At 39.3% G+C, this 20126-nt stretch overlaps 1 protein-coding gene across 2 annotated transcripts in view; it reads left to right on the top strand.

Moving 5' to 3' along the window:
- The window catches only part of LOC117407361 (gamma-aminobutyric acid receptor subunit gamma-3-like), a 161790-nt gene that overhangs the window by 26107 nt on the left and 115557 nt on the right, over positions 1 to 20126 (top strand). For both annotated transcript variants that reach the window (XM_059029474.1, XM_059029473.1), the window contains exon 3: positions 12210 to 12277. In XM_059029474.1, coding sequence (XP_058885457.1) covers positions 12210 to 12277 — 68 coding nt within the window. The remainder of the gene's footprint in view (positions 1 to 12209; positions 12278 to 20126) is intronic.

The raw sequence follows: 20126 nt of genomic DNA, 5'->3' as shown, positions 1-20126 counted from the left end.
ATGTATAATACAATTGATTTTTCTTCTCTATCGATTGCAGCCACTAAGCTGTGCCTTTCCCACATCTGATCTCCATGGAGACAGCATTCTACATGATGCTGAAGGACTGCTTGGCTGGGTTGAGTGGCTGTAGTAACACAGACACAGCCCTGGTGGTATATAGAGAGAAGCTAGATCAGGCAGACAAGCTGATGTCTGGTTATGCACTCAATAGTCTATAGTTCTAGTCTATAGGGTTAGTTCTATAGTTATGTTTGACCTAAAACAAAAATGCAAATGTAACATTTGATGTTGTTACTTTTTCCAGACAGGAGGTAATAAAGGAGTATATGTATAAGTCATGAACATGCATTCCAATTAAATTCCCACTTTCCAGAGTTTTGATGTACTTTTGTATTTTATTTACCAGACCTCACAGTTAATATCAGGGATTCTCTGGTCAATCAATTGTATTGAATATTTTGAAGAAGTTCATACTGCATCATTAACAATTATACAGTTATGTTAATGATAAACTCTAAATACAGATGTATTCAAATGACAGAATACCGTTGTGGCAGACCCAAGTCACTTCAAAGAGGTTCTCTGTTGAAAATAATATGAGAACCACTGGTTTATACCATTAGTCCTGGGATGAGCCCAGTTCAGTTCCTTCCATGAACATTCTCATGGGAGATCATGTCTTTATTTGAAGGGAGGTAAGCAGAGCTGAACACAGTATTCAGGGGTCTGACTGTCAGATTCTAACTAGCATAGCATCATTAGACTCGTAATCTAGGTTTGGCCCTGTATCATAGCATTCAGTGTGCCTTTTCAATTGCCCTTCCTGGATTCAGTGAATTTAATTACCATGTCCTTCTCAAAGCCTAACTGCATTGTTTTAATCCCAGGTTGTTCTATATTCCCAGAACAATAGAACTGCAGTTCAGGAAAGTCATATTAATGTTACACAGTACACTTGGTATGACCCAAATACTGTGTTCATGTCTTATCACTGCAATATTGAATCTCCAGTACAGTCGCATGACTAGACTTATCCCAGATTTTACTGTGTGCAGGCTTTATAGAGCAGGCTACAAAGACTAGACAAGACAGGGAACAATGGTTGGGGGGGGGGGGGGTTCATTGAAGCAAACTGAGTTCTAAATGATCTAAATAATGTCGTCCTATATGATTTCAAAATTCTAACTGAGACAGAAGTACATAAAAGCAAAGGGAGTAACAATAATAATGCAAATGATCAATGAATGTCCAGTGCAGCCTTCATTCCAGAGAGATGCTTGACAGTGGCAACAGTGAGACATCTTTAACGAAAGACAAGGTCTGTTATCTAGCTGGAATGGCTGATCCGGATGAGATTAATGCTATTAGAAGACAAACACGTTTTTTTGTTTGTTTTTTGTGTGTATATTTGATTTTTTATTTTTTGCATTTGAATCTATTTTAATGTTTTTTTTTGTACTCTGTCACATAAGGCTGATTGGAACTTCTATTTCCACATCATATACACTTCTGTGTTGTGTATGTATCAATTTACAGAACAAAATACTCCAGGTATATTTCACTGTGAATGAATTAAAAACAAAATAATTAAAATGTTTTGTAAGATGGATAATATATATATATATATATATATATATATATATATATATATATATATATATATATATATATATATATATACATATATATACAGTAATGGTTTTAGATATCTTCATTGTCTTCCTAGTCGGTCAGGAGTCCAGTATCTCAAACAAGCTTTAAGGAGGCGTATGCAGAGTTTTGCCTCAACTTTTCAGTTGAACGTTCTTCTCTGCAAGACGTATTTCAACATGTGCCCATTGGGTCTCTTTTTGGATGATTGTCACTTCCTCCTAGTGTAGTTCGATCGAGGCGCCTCTTACTTTCCCCCCCTCCGAAGCATGGGTAGAACATATAGATGGGAAGGTGAATGAATCTTCAGCTATGGGGTAAGTACGTGTAGGAGCCTGTGTTTTGGGTGGTGTGTTGGCATTATAATTGCCTTTCTTGGAAGGGGCTTGTTAATTAAATCAATCTGATGGTCGTCAGGACCCCAGGCTGTGTTCTCGGTACCTCCTGCATCGTCTACACTGTGATGCAGCTCCGTCTTGCCTCCAAACTCAGGATATTCCGTGGAGTGTCTGCGATCGTGGTCCTTCAATGATGTCTAGGACCAGATCTGTAGTCTCCCTACGTCGATATGGTTTGCTGCCTGGCTGTTGTCTTGTGTGACTTTCTGCTTTACATTTTTCCACTTCAACTGGATTGGATCCATGGTTAGTTTCTGGACAGACCCAGTAAATTTCCTTTTGCTGTCTTGCCTGAGCTGTGCTGCCACTGAAACTACCCACAATGACAGCATAATGACTTCTAATACCTTCTCGGAGAGTCTCTGAAATTGGTCCCTTTAGTATGGGTAACAATACTCCTGGCCTCTTTACTTCTGCATGCTCCTTCTGTTCTCGTTTAAATAGGCCATTTATTAAAATTACTTTAGTTTTTGCCCATTAGGTCCTGATGTTGTTAATTAACACTGTACGGGAGAGCTCTATTTGAATTGGCTACATCAGAAAAGGTGTTTATAGTGGAGTTAATTAAAAAGTGAGGTGCATGAAGTTGCATTAGCCTTTCCATCTACAGTTGTTACTTTATCTCCTCAAAATGTTCTGTTGCCTCCTGGTGTCCTAACAACATGTCATGCTATCATTATTATTGTTATTGTTAATATAACAATATGGTTATTGTTATATTAAAAGATGCCCATTTAGATGCACAATTGACTGCATGGATAATTGTAGACAATAGTAAAAGGCTGATGATGAGGGTAATACCTCCGTGTACCAATGCTTTTAGTTTTTTTGATAGATAGTAATGAAACAGAGCAACAGCAATAAATAGCTTTCTTGTGAATTAAACACTAACCACAGGCTACCATTATCCCTCAGTATCTCGCAAGTCTAGATCATACCCAAGACCAAATGTAATTATCACCTAGGAAACTGGTCAAAGAAGAGTCATGTGTTAACAGTAGTTTGTTCATTATACAGGCTTAAGAACATAAGAAGAACATAAGAAAGTTGACAAACGAAAGGAGGCCATTCGGCCCATCTTGCTCGTTTGGTTATTAGTAGCTTATTGATCCCAGAATCTCATCAAGCAGCTTCTTGAAGGATCCCAGGTGTCAGCTTCAACACCATTACTGGGGAGTTGGTTCCAGACCTTCACAATTCTCTGTGTAAAAAAGTGCCTCCTATTTTCTGTTCTGAATGCCCCTTTATCTAATCTCCATTTGTGACCCCTGGTCCTTGTTTCTTTTTTCAGGTCGAAAAAGTCCCCTGGGTCGATATTGTCAATACCTTTTAGAATTTTGAATGCTTGAATCTTCTTTGTTCAAGACTGAATAGATTCAATTCTTTTAGCCTGTCTGCATACGACATGCCTTTTAAACCCGGGATAATTCTGGTCGCTCTTCTTTGCACTCTTTCTAGAGCAGCAATATCCTTTTTGTAACAAGGTGACCAGAACTGAACACAATATTCTAGGTGAGATCTTACTAATGCATTGTAAAGTTTTAACATTACTTCCCTTGATTTAAATTCAACACTTTTCACAATATATCTGAGCATCTTGTTGGCCTTTTTTATAGCTTCACCACATTGTCTAGATGAAGACATTTCTGAGTCAACATAAATTCCTATGTCTTTTTTCATAGATTCCTTCTTCAATTTCATTATCTCCCATATGATTTTTCTAATGCACATTTGTATTGCCTGCATGCAATACTTTACACTTTTCTCTATTAAATGTAATTTGCCATGTGTCTGCCCAGTTCTGAATGCTGTCTAGATCATTTTGAATGACCTTTGCTGCTGCAACAGTGTTAAATGATGGGTACTTAGTTACACATGGTTACCCTTGTGGCATCCACCCTTGGTCACTTCATGCTTTGGCACGAAAGCTGTAGCTGTGTTCACTGTGTCAAATATGTGCTCTATGCTATATTTCAAACAGGGTCAATCCAGTGGTTAGCAACAAAAATAAAGTCATGGGGAATATGAGTCTTACTCATGACAGGCATATTATATATATATATATATATATATATATATATATATATATATATATATATATATATATATATATATATATATATATATATATATATATATATATATATTTCAACCCCTGATATTAAAAGCCTCCACCATTCCCCTTTTAAATTAAGGACCTGCCTGCAGAGACATTTATATCATAATCATGTCCCCAGTATCTATACTGGAGTAAATATTTCCCAGGATTGATAACCTGTTTGAAAGGGTCTCTTGAGGAGATAAGGTACTTTGTGCTTTGACTACACAATGTAATGCTGCACCAGGGCTGAATCTGGCAAGTAAAGTTCCAGTAGAAAACTAAGATAAACTAAAACTCTACTAGTACTATAATTACAACAAAAAAAAAACAAACTACAAAATGGAAATTAGGCTATTCCTCCAACCATACTACAATATTCTAATCTTGTCAAATCAGAAATGAATCACCTAACACCAGGGGGTGGATTAAATCTAAAATGATTATTTGCTCCTATGATTTAAATGTATATTAACCCAGGTTTTCCGATGTGGGACCTTGTGGTTCTTCGGTTTTGTTTGATACCTCACTCTGAAATCTGCACACATTTAAAACAGCAGACTGCAGAGCTGGTTCTGCTTTCTGGACTCGGCTCACATTCAGTGCTTTCGCTCAGAGTCACCTCAGTGCTGTGGCAGCAATGGGTTCATGTGACTGTAAATCTGCACAGGAATAATTGGATGCCAGGAACACGTCACCCTTTCACTGTACTGAAGATGTATTGCTTTGTACATGTTTCAAATACATCGCTATACACAGGTCCCTGTTACCTAATCACATGCTGTAGGTGTGTGGTCTCCTTGCAGCACCATGGTACATCGCTATACACAGGTCCCTGTTACCTAATCACATGCTGTAGGTGTGAGGTCTGCTTGCAGCATGACCATTGGGAAGTAGGTACCATGTTTCAAATACATCGCTATACACAGGTCCCTGTTACCTAATCACATGCTGTAGGTGTGAGGTCTGCTTGCAGCATGACCATTGGGTGATAAAAACAGTTTAGTGGCTAGTTTTGCTATATTTCATAATATCTTTGGAAATGTCTTTTATTATTATATTTCATTTTCATTACTGTAAAAATCAGCAAGGAAATAAATAAATATTTTCATAACAATGGTGACACTGTTGCTAACTTTTTAGATTTATGTTACTTTATTTACAAGTGTATTCGAGTGTGTGTAGATCAGGATAACCACACCTGTACAATAGGGATTCGTTTAGGAGATTTGAATCCCATGTAAAGTGTATTCGAGTGTGTGTAGATCAGGATAACCACACCTGTACAATAGGGATTCCTTTAGGAGATTCGAATCCCATGTAAAGTGTATTCGAGTGTGTGTAGATCAGGATAACCACACCTGTACAACAGGGATTCGTTTAGGAGATTCGAATCCCATGTAAAGTGTATTCGAGTGTGTGTAGATCAGGATAACCACACCTGTACAACAGGGATTCCTTTAGGAGATTCGAATCCCATGTAAAGTGTATTCGAGTGTGTGTAGATCAGGATAACCACACCTGTACAACAGGGATTCCTTTAGGAGATTCGAATCCCATGTAAAGTGTATTCGAGTGTGACGTACAGAAGGTTCCTGGAGTGGGACTCTCCTTTGAGTGGAGGTAGCACTCGGCCGCCTGTAGGACAGCTTTGTTTTGTTAGTTGTTTGTTCAGTGTTTTATTTTGAATGTTTCGCATTATTGTAAATATTTGTATATAAATCCTGCGCGTCTGTGTGGCAAGTCGACCAAAACCTTTGTGTCTCTCCTATATCTTTATTTAAAAAAACAATGTGGGGGCCCGTGATAACATTTACATTGATGCCCGTGCCATTGTATGTATGATGCTCAGAAAACGTTTGCAGTGACAACAGAAACTGCCTACTGTAATGACTTTTTAATAAAGTTGGCACTCAGCCATCTATTTCTAAAACTTTTGTGAATTTAGATGTCTGTATATGGCACTGCCTGCTTTAATAGCTTTTCTTTTGTTTTTAGTTAACACATTTTGTTCCCCTGCTAAATTGCCTTGCATTACTTTGATTTGAATCTAAAGCAAGCTGGTTGTTGTGTGCTGTGTGTCTACAGCTTCTCCCGGATGTGTCTGGTCAGCATTTTTTATAGCTTACAATTCATTTATTTTTCTAGGTCATTTATATAAGTTAAGAATGGAGAAAGGTCTGCATGCTAACCCTCGGTACAAAAAAGAAATTAATAGCAAATGCCACTCTCCAAAAATACTATTTAAAATCAAAGCTGCTGGAAACAAAATAAAGAATGATACATGTCAAGAGACCAGATTGAGAACTTGAGTCAGGGATGTCATAGAAACCATTAAAAGGGATATCAAGTGATGAGCAGCAAATACAATGAACCCTAAGGGGACATTCAAATAGGAGGCTCAGCAGCGGCTGTAATTGACACATGCTTTGTCTTAATCTGCTGAACAACAGCAACCCATTTCATAAAAGAAAGATCATTTTGTTAACAAAACATAAGAATAAAAATGTGTGGACCCTGTAAAGTTGTCATCTAAAAATATTATCCAAGCTAGCATCCTTTAAAATGTAAGGTGGTTTCTGTGTGTTCTTTTATAAAGCCATGTGGAATAGGGGAACAGGGCGATATTTATATATGTTAACAGCATAGTCCTCGGCTCTTAAAGCTTTGCAGGGTACATGTCTGAGATTGCTCTTCAAACAGCATTCTCCATTATACCTACCTCCTACCTACCGACCCAAGCATGCAGTCGTACTGTAACCATGTAATTCTAGACATGCAGTCGTACTGTAACCATGTAATTCTAGACATGCAGTCGTACTGTAACCATGTAATTCTAGACATGCAGTCGTACTGTAACCATGTAATTCTAGACATGCAGTCGTATTGCAGTCCCAGAAGAAACTTGCATCACAATTGAACTGGACTCTTTTTCATTTCAATGGCTCAGTTCAATGTAGCACATGTTCCATATCCACCATGGCACGACCTTCTTGAGTAGACTGCTGTACCTGTACCTGTACCTGTATCTGTACCTGTACCTGTACCTGGCCAAAATGTTGCATGCATTAGGAGGAGGCTGTGTGGTCCAGTGGTTCAAATCCCGGCTCAGCCACTGTCTTATTGTGTGACCCTGAGCAAGTCACTTAACCTCCTTGTGCTCCGTCTTTCGGGTGAGACGTAGTTGTAAGTGACTCTGCAGCTGATGCGTAGTTCACACACCCTAGTCTCTGTAAGTCACCTTGGATAAAGGCGTCTGCTAAATAAACAAATAATAAATAAAATAATCAAGCAGATCACCTGGTTACAGTTTACAGCAATACACTTTTATTAGGGATGGAGCAGCATCTAGTAGAGCACTTTTACTGTATCTCATGATGGAAACAATGTGTTCCCAGGAATTCATTAGCTGAAAGCTTTCAGAGACACAGTATGCCTACAGACGGAATGCACAGTAAAATAGGGACACTTCGTTACAGAAGAATCTTTCATTACTATAATGCCATGTGTGAATAGAATCCAACAGATATGGGACTTTGACTGTTGTTAGAAGCCCTGCAAGAAGTGTAATGTAGGAACTGCTTGACACATTATTCAGTTCAGCTGGTACATCAATGGAGAAAGCCCTTGCTGTCCCCGTAAGAAATACAGATGAGTTACTGTATAGTCAGGTCACATTTCAACAGGGTGCTCAACCCCACTTAATCTCCAGTGGCATCCCCCACGCAGCACAGCTACAGTACATTGAGCGTGTGTGTGAGCGTGGGTGCGAGCGTGCGTGTGTGTGAGCGTGTGTGTGTGTGTGAGCATGTGTGTGTGTGTGTGTGTGTGTGTGTGTATGTGAGTGCTGCCACCTATCCTGAAAGACACACACACACATTTTTATACCCTGTTTTAAGAACATAAGAACATAAGAACATAAGAAAGTTTACAAACGAGAGGAGGCCATTCAGCCCATCTTGCTCGTTTGGTTGTTAGTAGCTTATTGATCCCAGAATCTCATCAAGCAGCTTCTTCAAGGATCCCAGGGTGTCAGCTTCAACAACATTACTGGGGAGTTGGTTCCAGACCCTCACAATTCTCTGTGTAAAAAAGTGCCTCCTATTTTCTGTTCTGAATGCCCCTTTATCTAATCTCCATTTGTGACCCCTGGTCCTTGTTTCTTTTTTCAGGTCAAAGAAGTCCCCTGGGTCGACATTGTCTATACCTTTTAGGATTTTGAATGTTTGAATCAGATCGCCGCGTAGTCTTCTTTGTATAGATTCAATTCTTTGAGCCTGTCTGCATATGACATGCATTTTAAACCCGGAATAATTCTGGTTGCTCTTCTTTGCACTATTTCTAAAGCAGCAATATCCTTTTTGTAACGAGGTGACCAGAACTGAACACAATATTCTAGGTGAGGTCTTACTAATGCATTGTAAAGTTTTAACATTACTTCCCTTGATTTAAATTCAACACTTCTCACAATATATCCGAGCATCTTGTTGGCCTTTTTTATAGCTTCCCCACATTGTCTAGATGAAGACATTTCTGAGTCAACATAAACTCCTAGGTCTTTTTCATAGTTCCCTTCTTCAATTTCAGTATCTCCCATATGATATTTATAATGCACATTTTTATTGCCTGCATGCAATACTTTACACTTTTCTCTATTAAATGTCATTTGCCTCGTGGTTTTTTTATGATACTGCAAGACATCTAAATGGAGGTAAAGTGTCCCTTCCTAAATTAAACAAATCTTACAAAAATCACATCTTTACCATGTAGATAGACACTGAAAAGCATGTTACAAGACTTAAGTAAGCTAGTAAATAAATACATCAATAAACACAGTAAACTGCAGTATCATTGTTTAACTGCAACATCAAAAATGTAACAGACACAAGCTGCTATTGCTAATGCTTTCCTACTTCATACAAAAATAGGTCAGAGTTTTGATTTTACTTCTGTCATGTCATAACATATTTTGTTGCTGTGTAAATGAGGAGTCTGTTGCATTACCCCTCGGGCTATGTACAGAAATGTCCCAGCTTGTCACCTCCACTCTGCAGTAATGCATCGCCTGCACTTGGGGGTGGGGGTTATTCATATACAGTAAGTATACTATTTATTTTGCTGCTCTCAGTTAAATATCACCAGCAATACATCTCAAAAAGAGTCTCTGCCCTTATCGCACTGTCCATTGAATTAACATGACTGCACTCTATAATAACAAACACACACACCTAATACTGCACACACACAAGATACAGTACCAACACTGCGTTCTCCTGGGGGAGTTTCAACACTGTGTGACTGCTCTGCCTTTCCAGAGCTGCTTCATTTACGTTTTACTATGCTTTACCATGTTCAGATGTGATTTATCATCACTGCCTGTGATTTACAAAGCTTTATCATACATTTCTGTGCTGTTTACTGTGGTACTGTATATGGTAGTGACCTTTTAAAAGGGGTAGATGTATTTTGTAGCAATTGTATTTTATTTAGCATGGTCCCTTGATGCAGAACATACCTCTTGTGCTGCTGGACTGCTGTCCTCAACTCAGAATATCGGCTCTTGTACAAGGCTGTCTGAGATCTCTTTTTGGTCACATTGTGGTTTGTTTTAACTCCACGTGGCAGTCTTCCTAAACTCCCGGGATTTCCACTGAGTGGGTATGTAAGTAGCAGAGGCAGTGCTGTTTAATGTTCTGTAGAAGGGTAATGAAAGCTACAGCTCTCTGCACTACTCCTAGAACGTCAAGGCACTAAAGCTGAACCAGTTTCCAAGGGGCTAAGACTCTGTTAACATTGAAGAAGCAGAGTTATAGATAATCATTTTAATGTTCAAACTACAGCTGAAGTACAATGCCTTGGACACAATGGCTGAAAGTGCTGTAAAGTGTAAACCACTTTGGTGTGCTGTGGTTTTGTGTTTCACAGCCAGCACAGGTATGAAATGCCCTGGGCGCAATCCCCACTTGCTCAGCCTAGTGACAGTCCCAATGTGCTCCCTGTTTACCATGGTAGAAGCATAGTGAGAGCATAGGCAAGCATTGTAAAGAACAGCGAGGTATGGGAAAGCATATTAATCACATGCTACAGTATGGATACAATATTATACACAGTTCTGTTGAGAAGCAGCTACCCCCACGCTGCAGTGAACAAACTGTAAACCCTATACTGGTACCCGCCCCTCACACGCTGCAGTGAACACACTGTAAACACTATTGGGGTACCCGCCCCTCACACGCTGCTGTGAACACACTGTAAACACTATTGGGGTACCCGCCCCTCACACGCTGCTGTGAACACACTGTAAACACTATAGGGGTACCCGCCCCTCACACACTGCAGTGAGCACACTGTAAACACTATAGGGGTACCTGCCCCTCACACACATGCAGTATGGATACAATATTATACACAGTTCTCTATGTGCGATCAAACCAGTTCTTTTCATAGGTTTAAATAAGAGAAACTCTCTTATATAGCAATTATAGCCTGGTTACAGAGAAGCCAATTTCCTGTCTTATATAAAAAAAAAAGTTTTATTGATCAAAAATACAGGGTATTTTAGGCACAGACTTATTAGATTTTTCTGTGGGGTTTTGTTGGTATTGCTTTTAGACAGTTACAATTATTAAAACTGAAATTGGCTCGCACTATTTGTTAATCTTATGTCTACAGTAGTGTTAATACATGCATACCTCCTCATGCAAGCAGTATATCCACATTGCATGTGATGTCCAAAGGCCTTTAGATATCAGGGGAAGCTGTGTCAGTATGGTTTTAGCTGCAGAGAGACGAGGATGAGGCATGATCAGAGCTTTATCTTGTGAAGGGGCTCATACTGGAGTATCATGTGAAATGAGTTGACTTACACAGGTCTTTCCATTAATAAGCCTTTCTTGGGTGATAGGAATGGTGTGATCTACGCTGCCATCAAATAAATTGCTTTTACCTCTCTTTAGATGTCTATAAAGATTTTGAAAAACCTATTTGCCTCGAAAGTTGCTCTCAATTATTATCCTGTAGCTCACCAAAATATTCAGCTCATATCAGGAACTCTGATGGGCAGAGTTTAAACTTTGTTTGCATTACTTTAAGACAATCCTGCCTACTACAGTATTGTAACAGACATGTTTTTTAATCCTATCTGTATGTAACCCTGAGAGATTTGAAATGGATAATCCAACATGATAATGAGGCTAATTATATTGAGTAGTGCATAGGATTACCAACATGGACAGTAATTAAATGTGCAAAGAGGTGGAGACAGAAGGTCCTTTTTATAGAAAGAGGACATAACAGCATCAGTCCACATTCATTTTATTCAACCCTGCTGTCAATGTGCATGATGAGTTTGATAACTGAGTTTGGAGCATGACTTATAAGAAAAGGATTTCATCAGGAGCAACGGTATAGTTCTTAAAAAGACATTGCTTTCTATTTAAAAGAATTTTCTTAAATGTTTAGCTATTTACCCAAGTCCACAATTATAACTGAAATACACTAGCTGTTTAATTGGTTTTGCGGGTATAACTGTTTCTGCATGTGTGGACATTTAGCATGCTCAATAAAGTCACCAGCATATTTTACATGTGGGACTGTGTCTGAGCAAGCCTGGGAAAGGTGGTAACAAATGAGGCAAGTATAAAAATGACCACTACGGATGAGCACTGCTAATTTCTTCCCTTGAAACAGAGTTTGTTAAAGATTTGCAATGATAAATACTGAACAAACTCACTGTTTCAAGGGGGAAGAAATTAGCGGTGCACTCAGTAGTCATTTTCTAATGGCCTCATTGCAGACATTTCATTTTCCTCAGTCTTTTCGAGAGACAGCCCCTAATGCAAAATATTCTGGTGGCTTTATGAAATATGACAGATATCCAAAACAGTAATAAATGATTATTAGGAACTATTGTGGGATAATAAACATACATATAAAAATACATTTGTGATTATTACGTATATATGTAAACAAAGTATTATTATTATTATTATTATTATTATTATTATTATTATTATTATTATTTTCCTGGTAGCTTTAATTCTGTTTATTTTACTTCACAGTAAAACCAACAGTCATAGATGTGGACATTTATGTTAACAGCATCGGACCAGTGTCATCAATAAATATGGTAAGTGATGCCTGTCAGTAATATTTGAACAATGGTTTGGTCCATATACAATGTGTTGTGTTATTTTCACTCAGTGTAATTCAGACAGTGCTGTGGAATCATACAGTATGCCAGGTTTTCATGTTTTCATGTAAATGATCACAGTGTGATGCAATAGTTGGTGTTGGAGTCTACTTGCTCACATAGATTTTCTTTGTAAGAATCCTGCAAAAATCTTCTTTCTGGTGGATGAGAATGAATAATTAAATAACGTTAATTAACTTTTACACAAATAAGGTGGTTTTTCAATGTTAGGGCATTGCCAGATAATCCACACTGCAATACTGTGCATATACAGGGGATTGCATAGGCATGTCTAGCCACAATGTGAATGGTGTGATATTACTGCAGCCACTCTGTCCTGTAATACTGTGCATATACAGGGGATTGCAGAGGCATGTCTAGCCACAATGTGAATGATGTGACATTACTGCAGCCACTCTGTCCTGTAATACTGTGCATATACAGGGGATTGCAGAGGCATGTCTAGCCACAATGTGAATGATGTGATATTACTGCAGCCACTCTGTCCTGTAATACTGTGCATATACAGGGGATTGCAGAGGCATGTCTAGCCACAGTGTGAATGATGTGATATTACTGCAGCCACTCTGTCCTGTAATACTGTGCATATACAGGGGATTGCATAGGCATGTCTAGCCACAATGTGAATGATGTGATATTACTGCAGCCACTCTGTCCTGTAATACTGTGCATATACAGGGGATTGCATAGGCATGTCTAGCCACAATGTGAATGGTGTGATATTACTGCAGCCACTCTGTCCTGTAATACTGTGCATATACAGGGGATTGCATAGGCATGTCTAGCCACAATGTGAATGATGTGATATTACTGCAGCCACTCTGTCCTGTAATACTGTGCATATACAGGGGATTGCAGAGGCATGTCTAGCCACAATGTGAATGATGTGATATTACTGCAGCCACTCTGTCCTGTAATACTGTGCATATACAGGGGATTGCAGAGGCATGTCTAGCCACAATGTGAATGATGTGATATTACTGCAGCCACTCTGTCCAAACAGTGACATGTCTTTCAGATTAACCCTAAGGAGTTACTCGGGTTAAACTGATCCTTTGACAGGATTCCATTTGTTGTGTTTAGAAATCTGTTTCACGGAGTCTTTAAATCTTAACCAGATCAAGCTGTTAGGATTGTAAGGTGTTCAAGGTCACAAGTTTGTAGTCTGGTCAGGTTTAGATCTGAACTCCCTTTGTGATGCCAGGTAGGAAGGTCTCAGCTTTTCATTGATCAGGTGAGTCGACTGGGGAAGGGAATGAATGAAATCATCCCCCACGCTCGTCTGGCAAGCACTCTGCTCTGTGCTAACTACAAGCCATCACGGAGCACAGGCTTTCCACAGTCATGCCTGACCCAATCAGGGCTGGCTTGGACTGGAGCTTAAAAAAAAATAATACACAGATACATGACATCTTCAAAAGAGTGAAGAGCACTACAATACTACTGCTATCACTAAATCTTGCATTGTATTTATTTATTCATTTCACCAGGAGATTTACTCATTGAGAGCGATGACTTGTTTACAAGGGGGTCCTGGAAGAACAATAAAAAGGCACTTACAATGTATAAAAAGCAAGATCAAAACATGTGAGGTTCAAACTTAATCAGCAGCATACAGAGATCAAAGAACAGAATAAATAAGACATACAGGTAGTGGACAAAAAAATGGAAACACCAATGTAAAGTCACTTAATAGGGCGTTGGGCCACTATGGTATCCCGCTCTGTGGAGTTCTCGGCGGACCGTTTTTGATGAAACTGGCTGCTCACGCCCCAGGTTGAAATTTGCAGTCAATTGATCTGCAGTTGCTCACCTGTTTTGCCTTTCACTTCGAATTAATGCACGGATATCACGATCCTGGAGTATGCGCTTCTGCCTACTGTTACCCTTTGCTGATGATGTCTTTCCCTCGGAGTTCCATACTGACATCACCTTAGATACCGTTGCTCGTGAAACATCAGCAAGTTGAGCTGTCTTGGTCACTGAAGCTCCTGCCAAACGCGCCTCAACAATCACCCCTCTTTCAAAGTCACTGAGGTCTCCTCTTGCAGCCATGCTAGCCATAAATATAGGCAACCAGTCCTGTCTAGCATTTTTATAGATGACCCTCAGCATACTGGGATGTTGTTTGCTTAATTAACGCATGAGCCACACCTGTGTGGAAGCCCTTGCTTTCAATATACTTGGTGTCCCTCATTTACCCAGGTGTTTCCATTTTTTTGTCCACTACATGTATCTATTTATTAATGTGGACTGAAGGAGAAGCATTGGCAGGTTCTAAGCAATTCCCTAATATTATATTTAAAACCAGAAAAGGAAAGATTATCAAATTCCATCGTTATACTATGATGGGAACAATTCCACGTCTTCGAGAGTTGATATGCAAAAGATAATTCTCCTGAACGTGTTTGAACTGTTGGAACAGCCAAATGAACAGAATCCTGAGAGTGTAAACTATAGCCAACGCTAGTCCTTTCTGCCAGAGCACTCCAATAAGGAGGTACCAAACTTTTAAAAACCTTAAACACAAAACAATAGCAATGAATCTTATTTCACTTACTACCTAAAACACCCAGACACTGTAGAGGTGTTTAATTTACAGTGGTGTTCTCCTTGGAATAAAGAAACATGTTTTATCTCTCCCTGCAGCACCAACATTGTGTGTGGTTTAACCCTTGTAAAGGATTCATGGATTAACCACACTTCATACAGTCTGAGCACATCCTCTCAAAATCACTCAACTCTTTGTACTTCTACTGTGGTTCATGTCTCATGATGAGTTCACTTGATCATTCAGGCATCGTTTAGTTTTGGAACGGCTCTTTCAGACATCGTTTAGTTTTGGAATGGCTCTTTCAGACATTGTTTAGGGCTGGAATGGCTCTTTCAGACATCGTTTAGTGTTGGAATGGCTCTTTCAGACATTGTTTAGGTCTGGAATGGCTCTTTCAGACATTGTTTAGTGTTGGAATGGCTCTTTCAGACATCGTTTAGTTTTGGAACGGCTCTTTCAGACATCATTTAGTGTTGGAATGGCTCTTTCAGACATCGTTTAGGGCTGGAATGGCTCTTTCAGACATCGCTTAGTGTTGGAACGGCTCTTTCAGACATCGTTTAGGGCTGGAATGGCTGTTTCAGACATTGTTTAGGGCTGGAATGGCTCTTTCAGACATCGTTTAGTGTTGGAATGGCTCTTTCAGACATCGTTTAGGGCTGGAATGGCTCTTTCAGACATCGTTTAGGGCTGGAATGGCTCTTTCAGACATTGTTTAGGAAACCTCAAACCATCTCTTCTGATTGCCTTCATAACATGAGTTATAATTATCCTGTATTTAGAAAGAAAGTCCTGCTTTAAAAGCAAATAGCATACTTGAAATGTGCTTGCTAAATGTTGATGTCATGGAAATAGCCCTTGTTGTTTTTTGGGGGTATGACGGGGAGATCTGTGCTGGCTATTGGGTGTATGTCTGATCCTGTGGGGGGTCAGGAGTGGGTGGGATCGGAAGTCCTGTTTGGACCCACCTGTCAATCGTGCATTGACACAAAGAGGTTGAGCGAGCGTGTGTTGCTCGGACCTCTTTGATTGTGAGGGGTGGGTCTTGGGGGGGCGGTCGACCCCATAAAAATAACGCTCTCCTATTCCTTTGGTTAGCCCTTGTAGGATATAACACAGTGGAAGCTCTGGCAGGAGGAGTGGAGTACCCCAAAGACAGAACATATAAAGAAAGAAGGTTGCCTGTTTCTGACACGCAGCAGGAGGAAGTGGAGAAGGAGAGCCTGCAGTGGAGACGGCTGAAGTCAACAGCCACGAGAGTAGTTTCTACTCACCCCAGACTGGTGACTTACAGTCCCGGGGACGTGATATATAGTTGAGCTCAGGGGGATCTGGGCAGCCCAATAAAGTATTGAGGAACAGGAAAACGTTATTAAGAGCTCGTGCCTCACAGGCTAGCGGAGGCGTGACCTTGCTTTAAAAGCAACACTTTTCTTTGTAGTTTTATTTACAATGTTTTGTTTTCTGTTTTGGTTTACCCTTTTCATTATGGATTATTATTTCATCACGTACAGTACCTCAGGGGGATACCATTGTTGGTAGCAAAGCACTGAATAAATCATGTGCGGCTGGGCAGCGTCTCAAAGACAATCTCTGACTCCTGTGTTATAAGTGAATCCCCCACACACCCTCTCACAGTGGGGGGGGGGGGGGGGTCTGACAGTTAAGGCTTACAAACAGCCCAGACCTTCCCCTGACAGTCAGTACATTTCTGGGGATGCTGCCAATGCTGGTTAGCAGACTGTTTGGAAGCTTTTACCGGTTCTGTATATTTCTATGCACTTCCTCACAGAGGAGTTCAAATGGAGACGAGTCAGGCGCTGTGATGGCCACCTCACCACCTGCTCCATTCCTTTCATTCCATTTATAGCAGGGGCTGCAGATTTATAGAGCCATGCTTTTCAACTGCGATTAGTGAACTGCTGCTCAGGTATCCACGCAATGTGATGGGAATCATCACAGTGGTCAGTACCTGTATACCGGTCTGCGTCTCATAAATGAGGGGTACAGAGTCTCCTCTAGGGTTTTTGCAATGGTAGCATAGAAGTGGTGAAACACAGATACCCAATCATTATACACACAATGCATGTTAAACACAGAGTGTGTGTTATTTATATACATACAGTATATGGTTTACCTTGTTAACGTCCACATTTCAAAGCTTTCAAGCTGTAATGCAAACCCACCTGACTCCTCTGACACATAATTCCAAAGATGCATAAAGACTGTGAGCGCATTTCCTGTGTAAAGCATGTACAGTAGTTGTTGCTGGATTGCACTGCTACTTTCTGCTGTGTTACAGTGACAGAACATGAGAAGCATCCAAGGGACATTCTTCATGATTTCAGCACTGATAGTGCATGTATTTACAATCTCTTTTTAGCCTTTGTTTTATTTGTGCTTCTGCAGTGTAACATATTAGGAGATTAACTGATCGCAGACCCCTGCTGTGTTAAGTCTAGGCATTCAGCCAGCTGAGTTAGAAATCAATTGTAAGAAAGGAGAATCCTGTGTTCCTTTGAGAGTCAAGACAGACAGGTAGAGCTGCTAGGTAGTCTGGTTTCCAAGCAGGGGTTCGTGTTCACTGGGTTTCAATGTAAACCCAGGCAATGGGGTATATTTACAGCTCTGGCCAAAAGTGTTGCAGCACCCTGTATATACAATGAACCCATTCTGCTTCATAAAGTCCAATGAAACCTGCTGAATAATGCTATATTAACATATTGAATTACATACCACCGCTTTGTAGTTTTCAATATACTTAACGAAAAGCTGACAAAAATGGAAAAATTTGACGTTTTTTAATCTAATATGAAATACTGTACTAACTATTATGACTTCTGGTAGACTTTTGCGATATCTTTTTGTAGTTTCTTTGATTGCATGACGTTAAATAAAAGCTCTAAAATGTTCATATTGTGGGTTTTTTTTTAAAATTATGTCTCAATCCTAAAATTCTAGGTGATGCAAAACTTCTGTCCATAGCTGTAGGTTGCTCAGATACATTTCTCCATGGTTATAAACGTAACACTGAGCCTCCATTTTAATTAAAATAATTAAATTTTATAAATTAAAAGATGTGGCAAAAGTTAAAAGCTCAAAGCTGTGTCCCCAAATTAACAAAACGTTTCTGAGCAACGATTCCAAAATCATAAAAATAAAAGGTAATGTAAAATAAAAGGAAAGGCTGTTAAAATGTCATTTGGAGCTAATAGTTTTATAAAGAGCCGGTCTTCTTTGTGAAATACTGCCTTTGGGACCACCCTGGATATTATTGTGCGATTGTGGAATGTTTGGCTGATGTTCTGTCTAGTGCCCCAGGGAGCCAATCAGAAACGGAATCTCAGCAAGGCTTTGCCAGTGTGAAAATGTCAAGAAACTAAATGTACAGAGTAGCCTATATAAATAAAATAGCAGGAGAATAGTGGCGAGGGAAGCTATTGCTTACAGAGGCCATGCATTTATAGATCACATAGACACTGCCCTGCAGTATCATAGGATACCGGCTTCATAAACCTTAGGCCACATCTAAAATATTATAGCCCAGATATTCAAAGCAATGCGCAATCCACTCGCAAAATTTGTGCCTCTCAAAAATGAGTGCTTTTGCACAAAAATGTTTATTTTCCAACACGGCATAAAACAGTTGCACGAAGTTGGAAAATAGCACTTTTTTGCTCAATTCGCAAATGTGTTTGTGCCTCGCAAAACCACCTGTGCATTCAATACCAATATAGCAGAAATGCACAAGAGTTTTGCGTGAATGCGCAGAATTGGAATTCTACACGTCAATGTGATGTAATGGGAACATTCTGCGCATTGCAAGCCTGTCACGCTTATCGCAAAACTTAGCCATTTTCATTCAAATTTCGGAGCAATTCAGATATTTTTGTGCTTAAGCATATGAAATTTGTGCACATGAATACATTAGAATCTAATGTTTATCATCATCACAGGCATTGGCACGGCTGATAAGCTACATATTTAAAGGGACATCACAGGTTCTACGGAATGTATCTATGCTGTGCTGTTTGCTGGGAAGTGAGTTTATGATTTCTCTACTTCTGTCTCCATAATGTTGACAGGTGTCACACAAATATGAGTACATGTTACCTATTCTAATTCATTTACATTTTTTGACTTTCTGTTACAGTACCATCCGTTTTTTTTCTGTTCTTTCTCAGTGTTAGCCGTGATCCCGCTTATCAAACCGCCATTGCTCCATGTCTGGACTGATCTGATTTTTTAAATGGTTTTTTTTGTAAGAACTTACAAGAAATTACACACATACATTAACAACAACAACAATAATTAATAATATTAATAATCCAGCTGGAATCGCCTGTTTTATCTATAGCCTATATATGGCAGATCTATAATATTCTAAGAAACATTTCAAATATTATATTATTATTTTTTTTATCATTAAGATGCTTCATTTGCCTGACAGTATTGGATTACCTGTGCCTACCTACACAATTTCATTTGTTAGGTGGTTTTGAATCAGATTCACATGGCATATCAAAGGGATAGCACACAATGGCATGCCTAGATTGAAAGCAGCTGAAGAGACCTAAGACATAAACACAGCTGAAGAAATCAGATACAAAATATATTCACTAGCTGCTGAAGAAACATCAAAAGCAAACTGCATAGATTCTTTTATTTTTTATTTTAGAAATATTTAATCAGCTTTGCCTTGTACTCCATAAGAGCCATTGATGGCAATACGCACAAGTGCCCTGGAGCATGCTGGGAGATTCATTTATTTTCACTCTTTTTTGTGTTTTTCTTTTCCGATAGTTAATCGCTCCTCTTACTTTGTTGCATTTTAAATGCCCTTATTTGTTTGCTGAATGCACATTTATCTTTTGCCATACCTCTCTCAAAATAAAAGCTGCAGCTGTGGATATTTTCAGTATGCTCTGCCAAATGAATACAGCAACATTTAGAATTGTATATTGTCGCTCTTTATGAAATTAGCTACATTTTTGCCCGATTCACTTTTTTGTGTCAGATTGTCTGTATTTGAGTTTTGTACACCCAGCAGGCACACAGTGTTAAAGTGTGTGTGTTCATTCATGCTGGTTGAGCTCAGGGTTTGAATAGCAAAACCTGTGAGCATATACAGATCAACGATAACGCTTAGCAGCTTGCACTATACACAATAATACAAAAGCAGCAATTTTAAAGTTACATTAAAACTCACTA

This window comes from Acipenser ruthenus, chromosome 8 (assembly GCF_902713425.1).
Source record: "Acipenser ruthenus chromosome 8, fAciRut3.2 maternal haplotype, whole genome shotgun sequence".
Lineage (NCBI taxonomy): Eukaryota > Metazoa > Chordata > Actinopteri > Acipenseriformes > Acipenseridae > Acipenser > Acipenser ruthenus.
The sequence above is the reverse complement of the archived record's forward strand: the minus strand, read 5'-3'. Positions and strand labels throughout refer to the sequence as shown.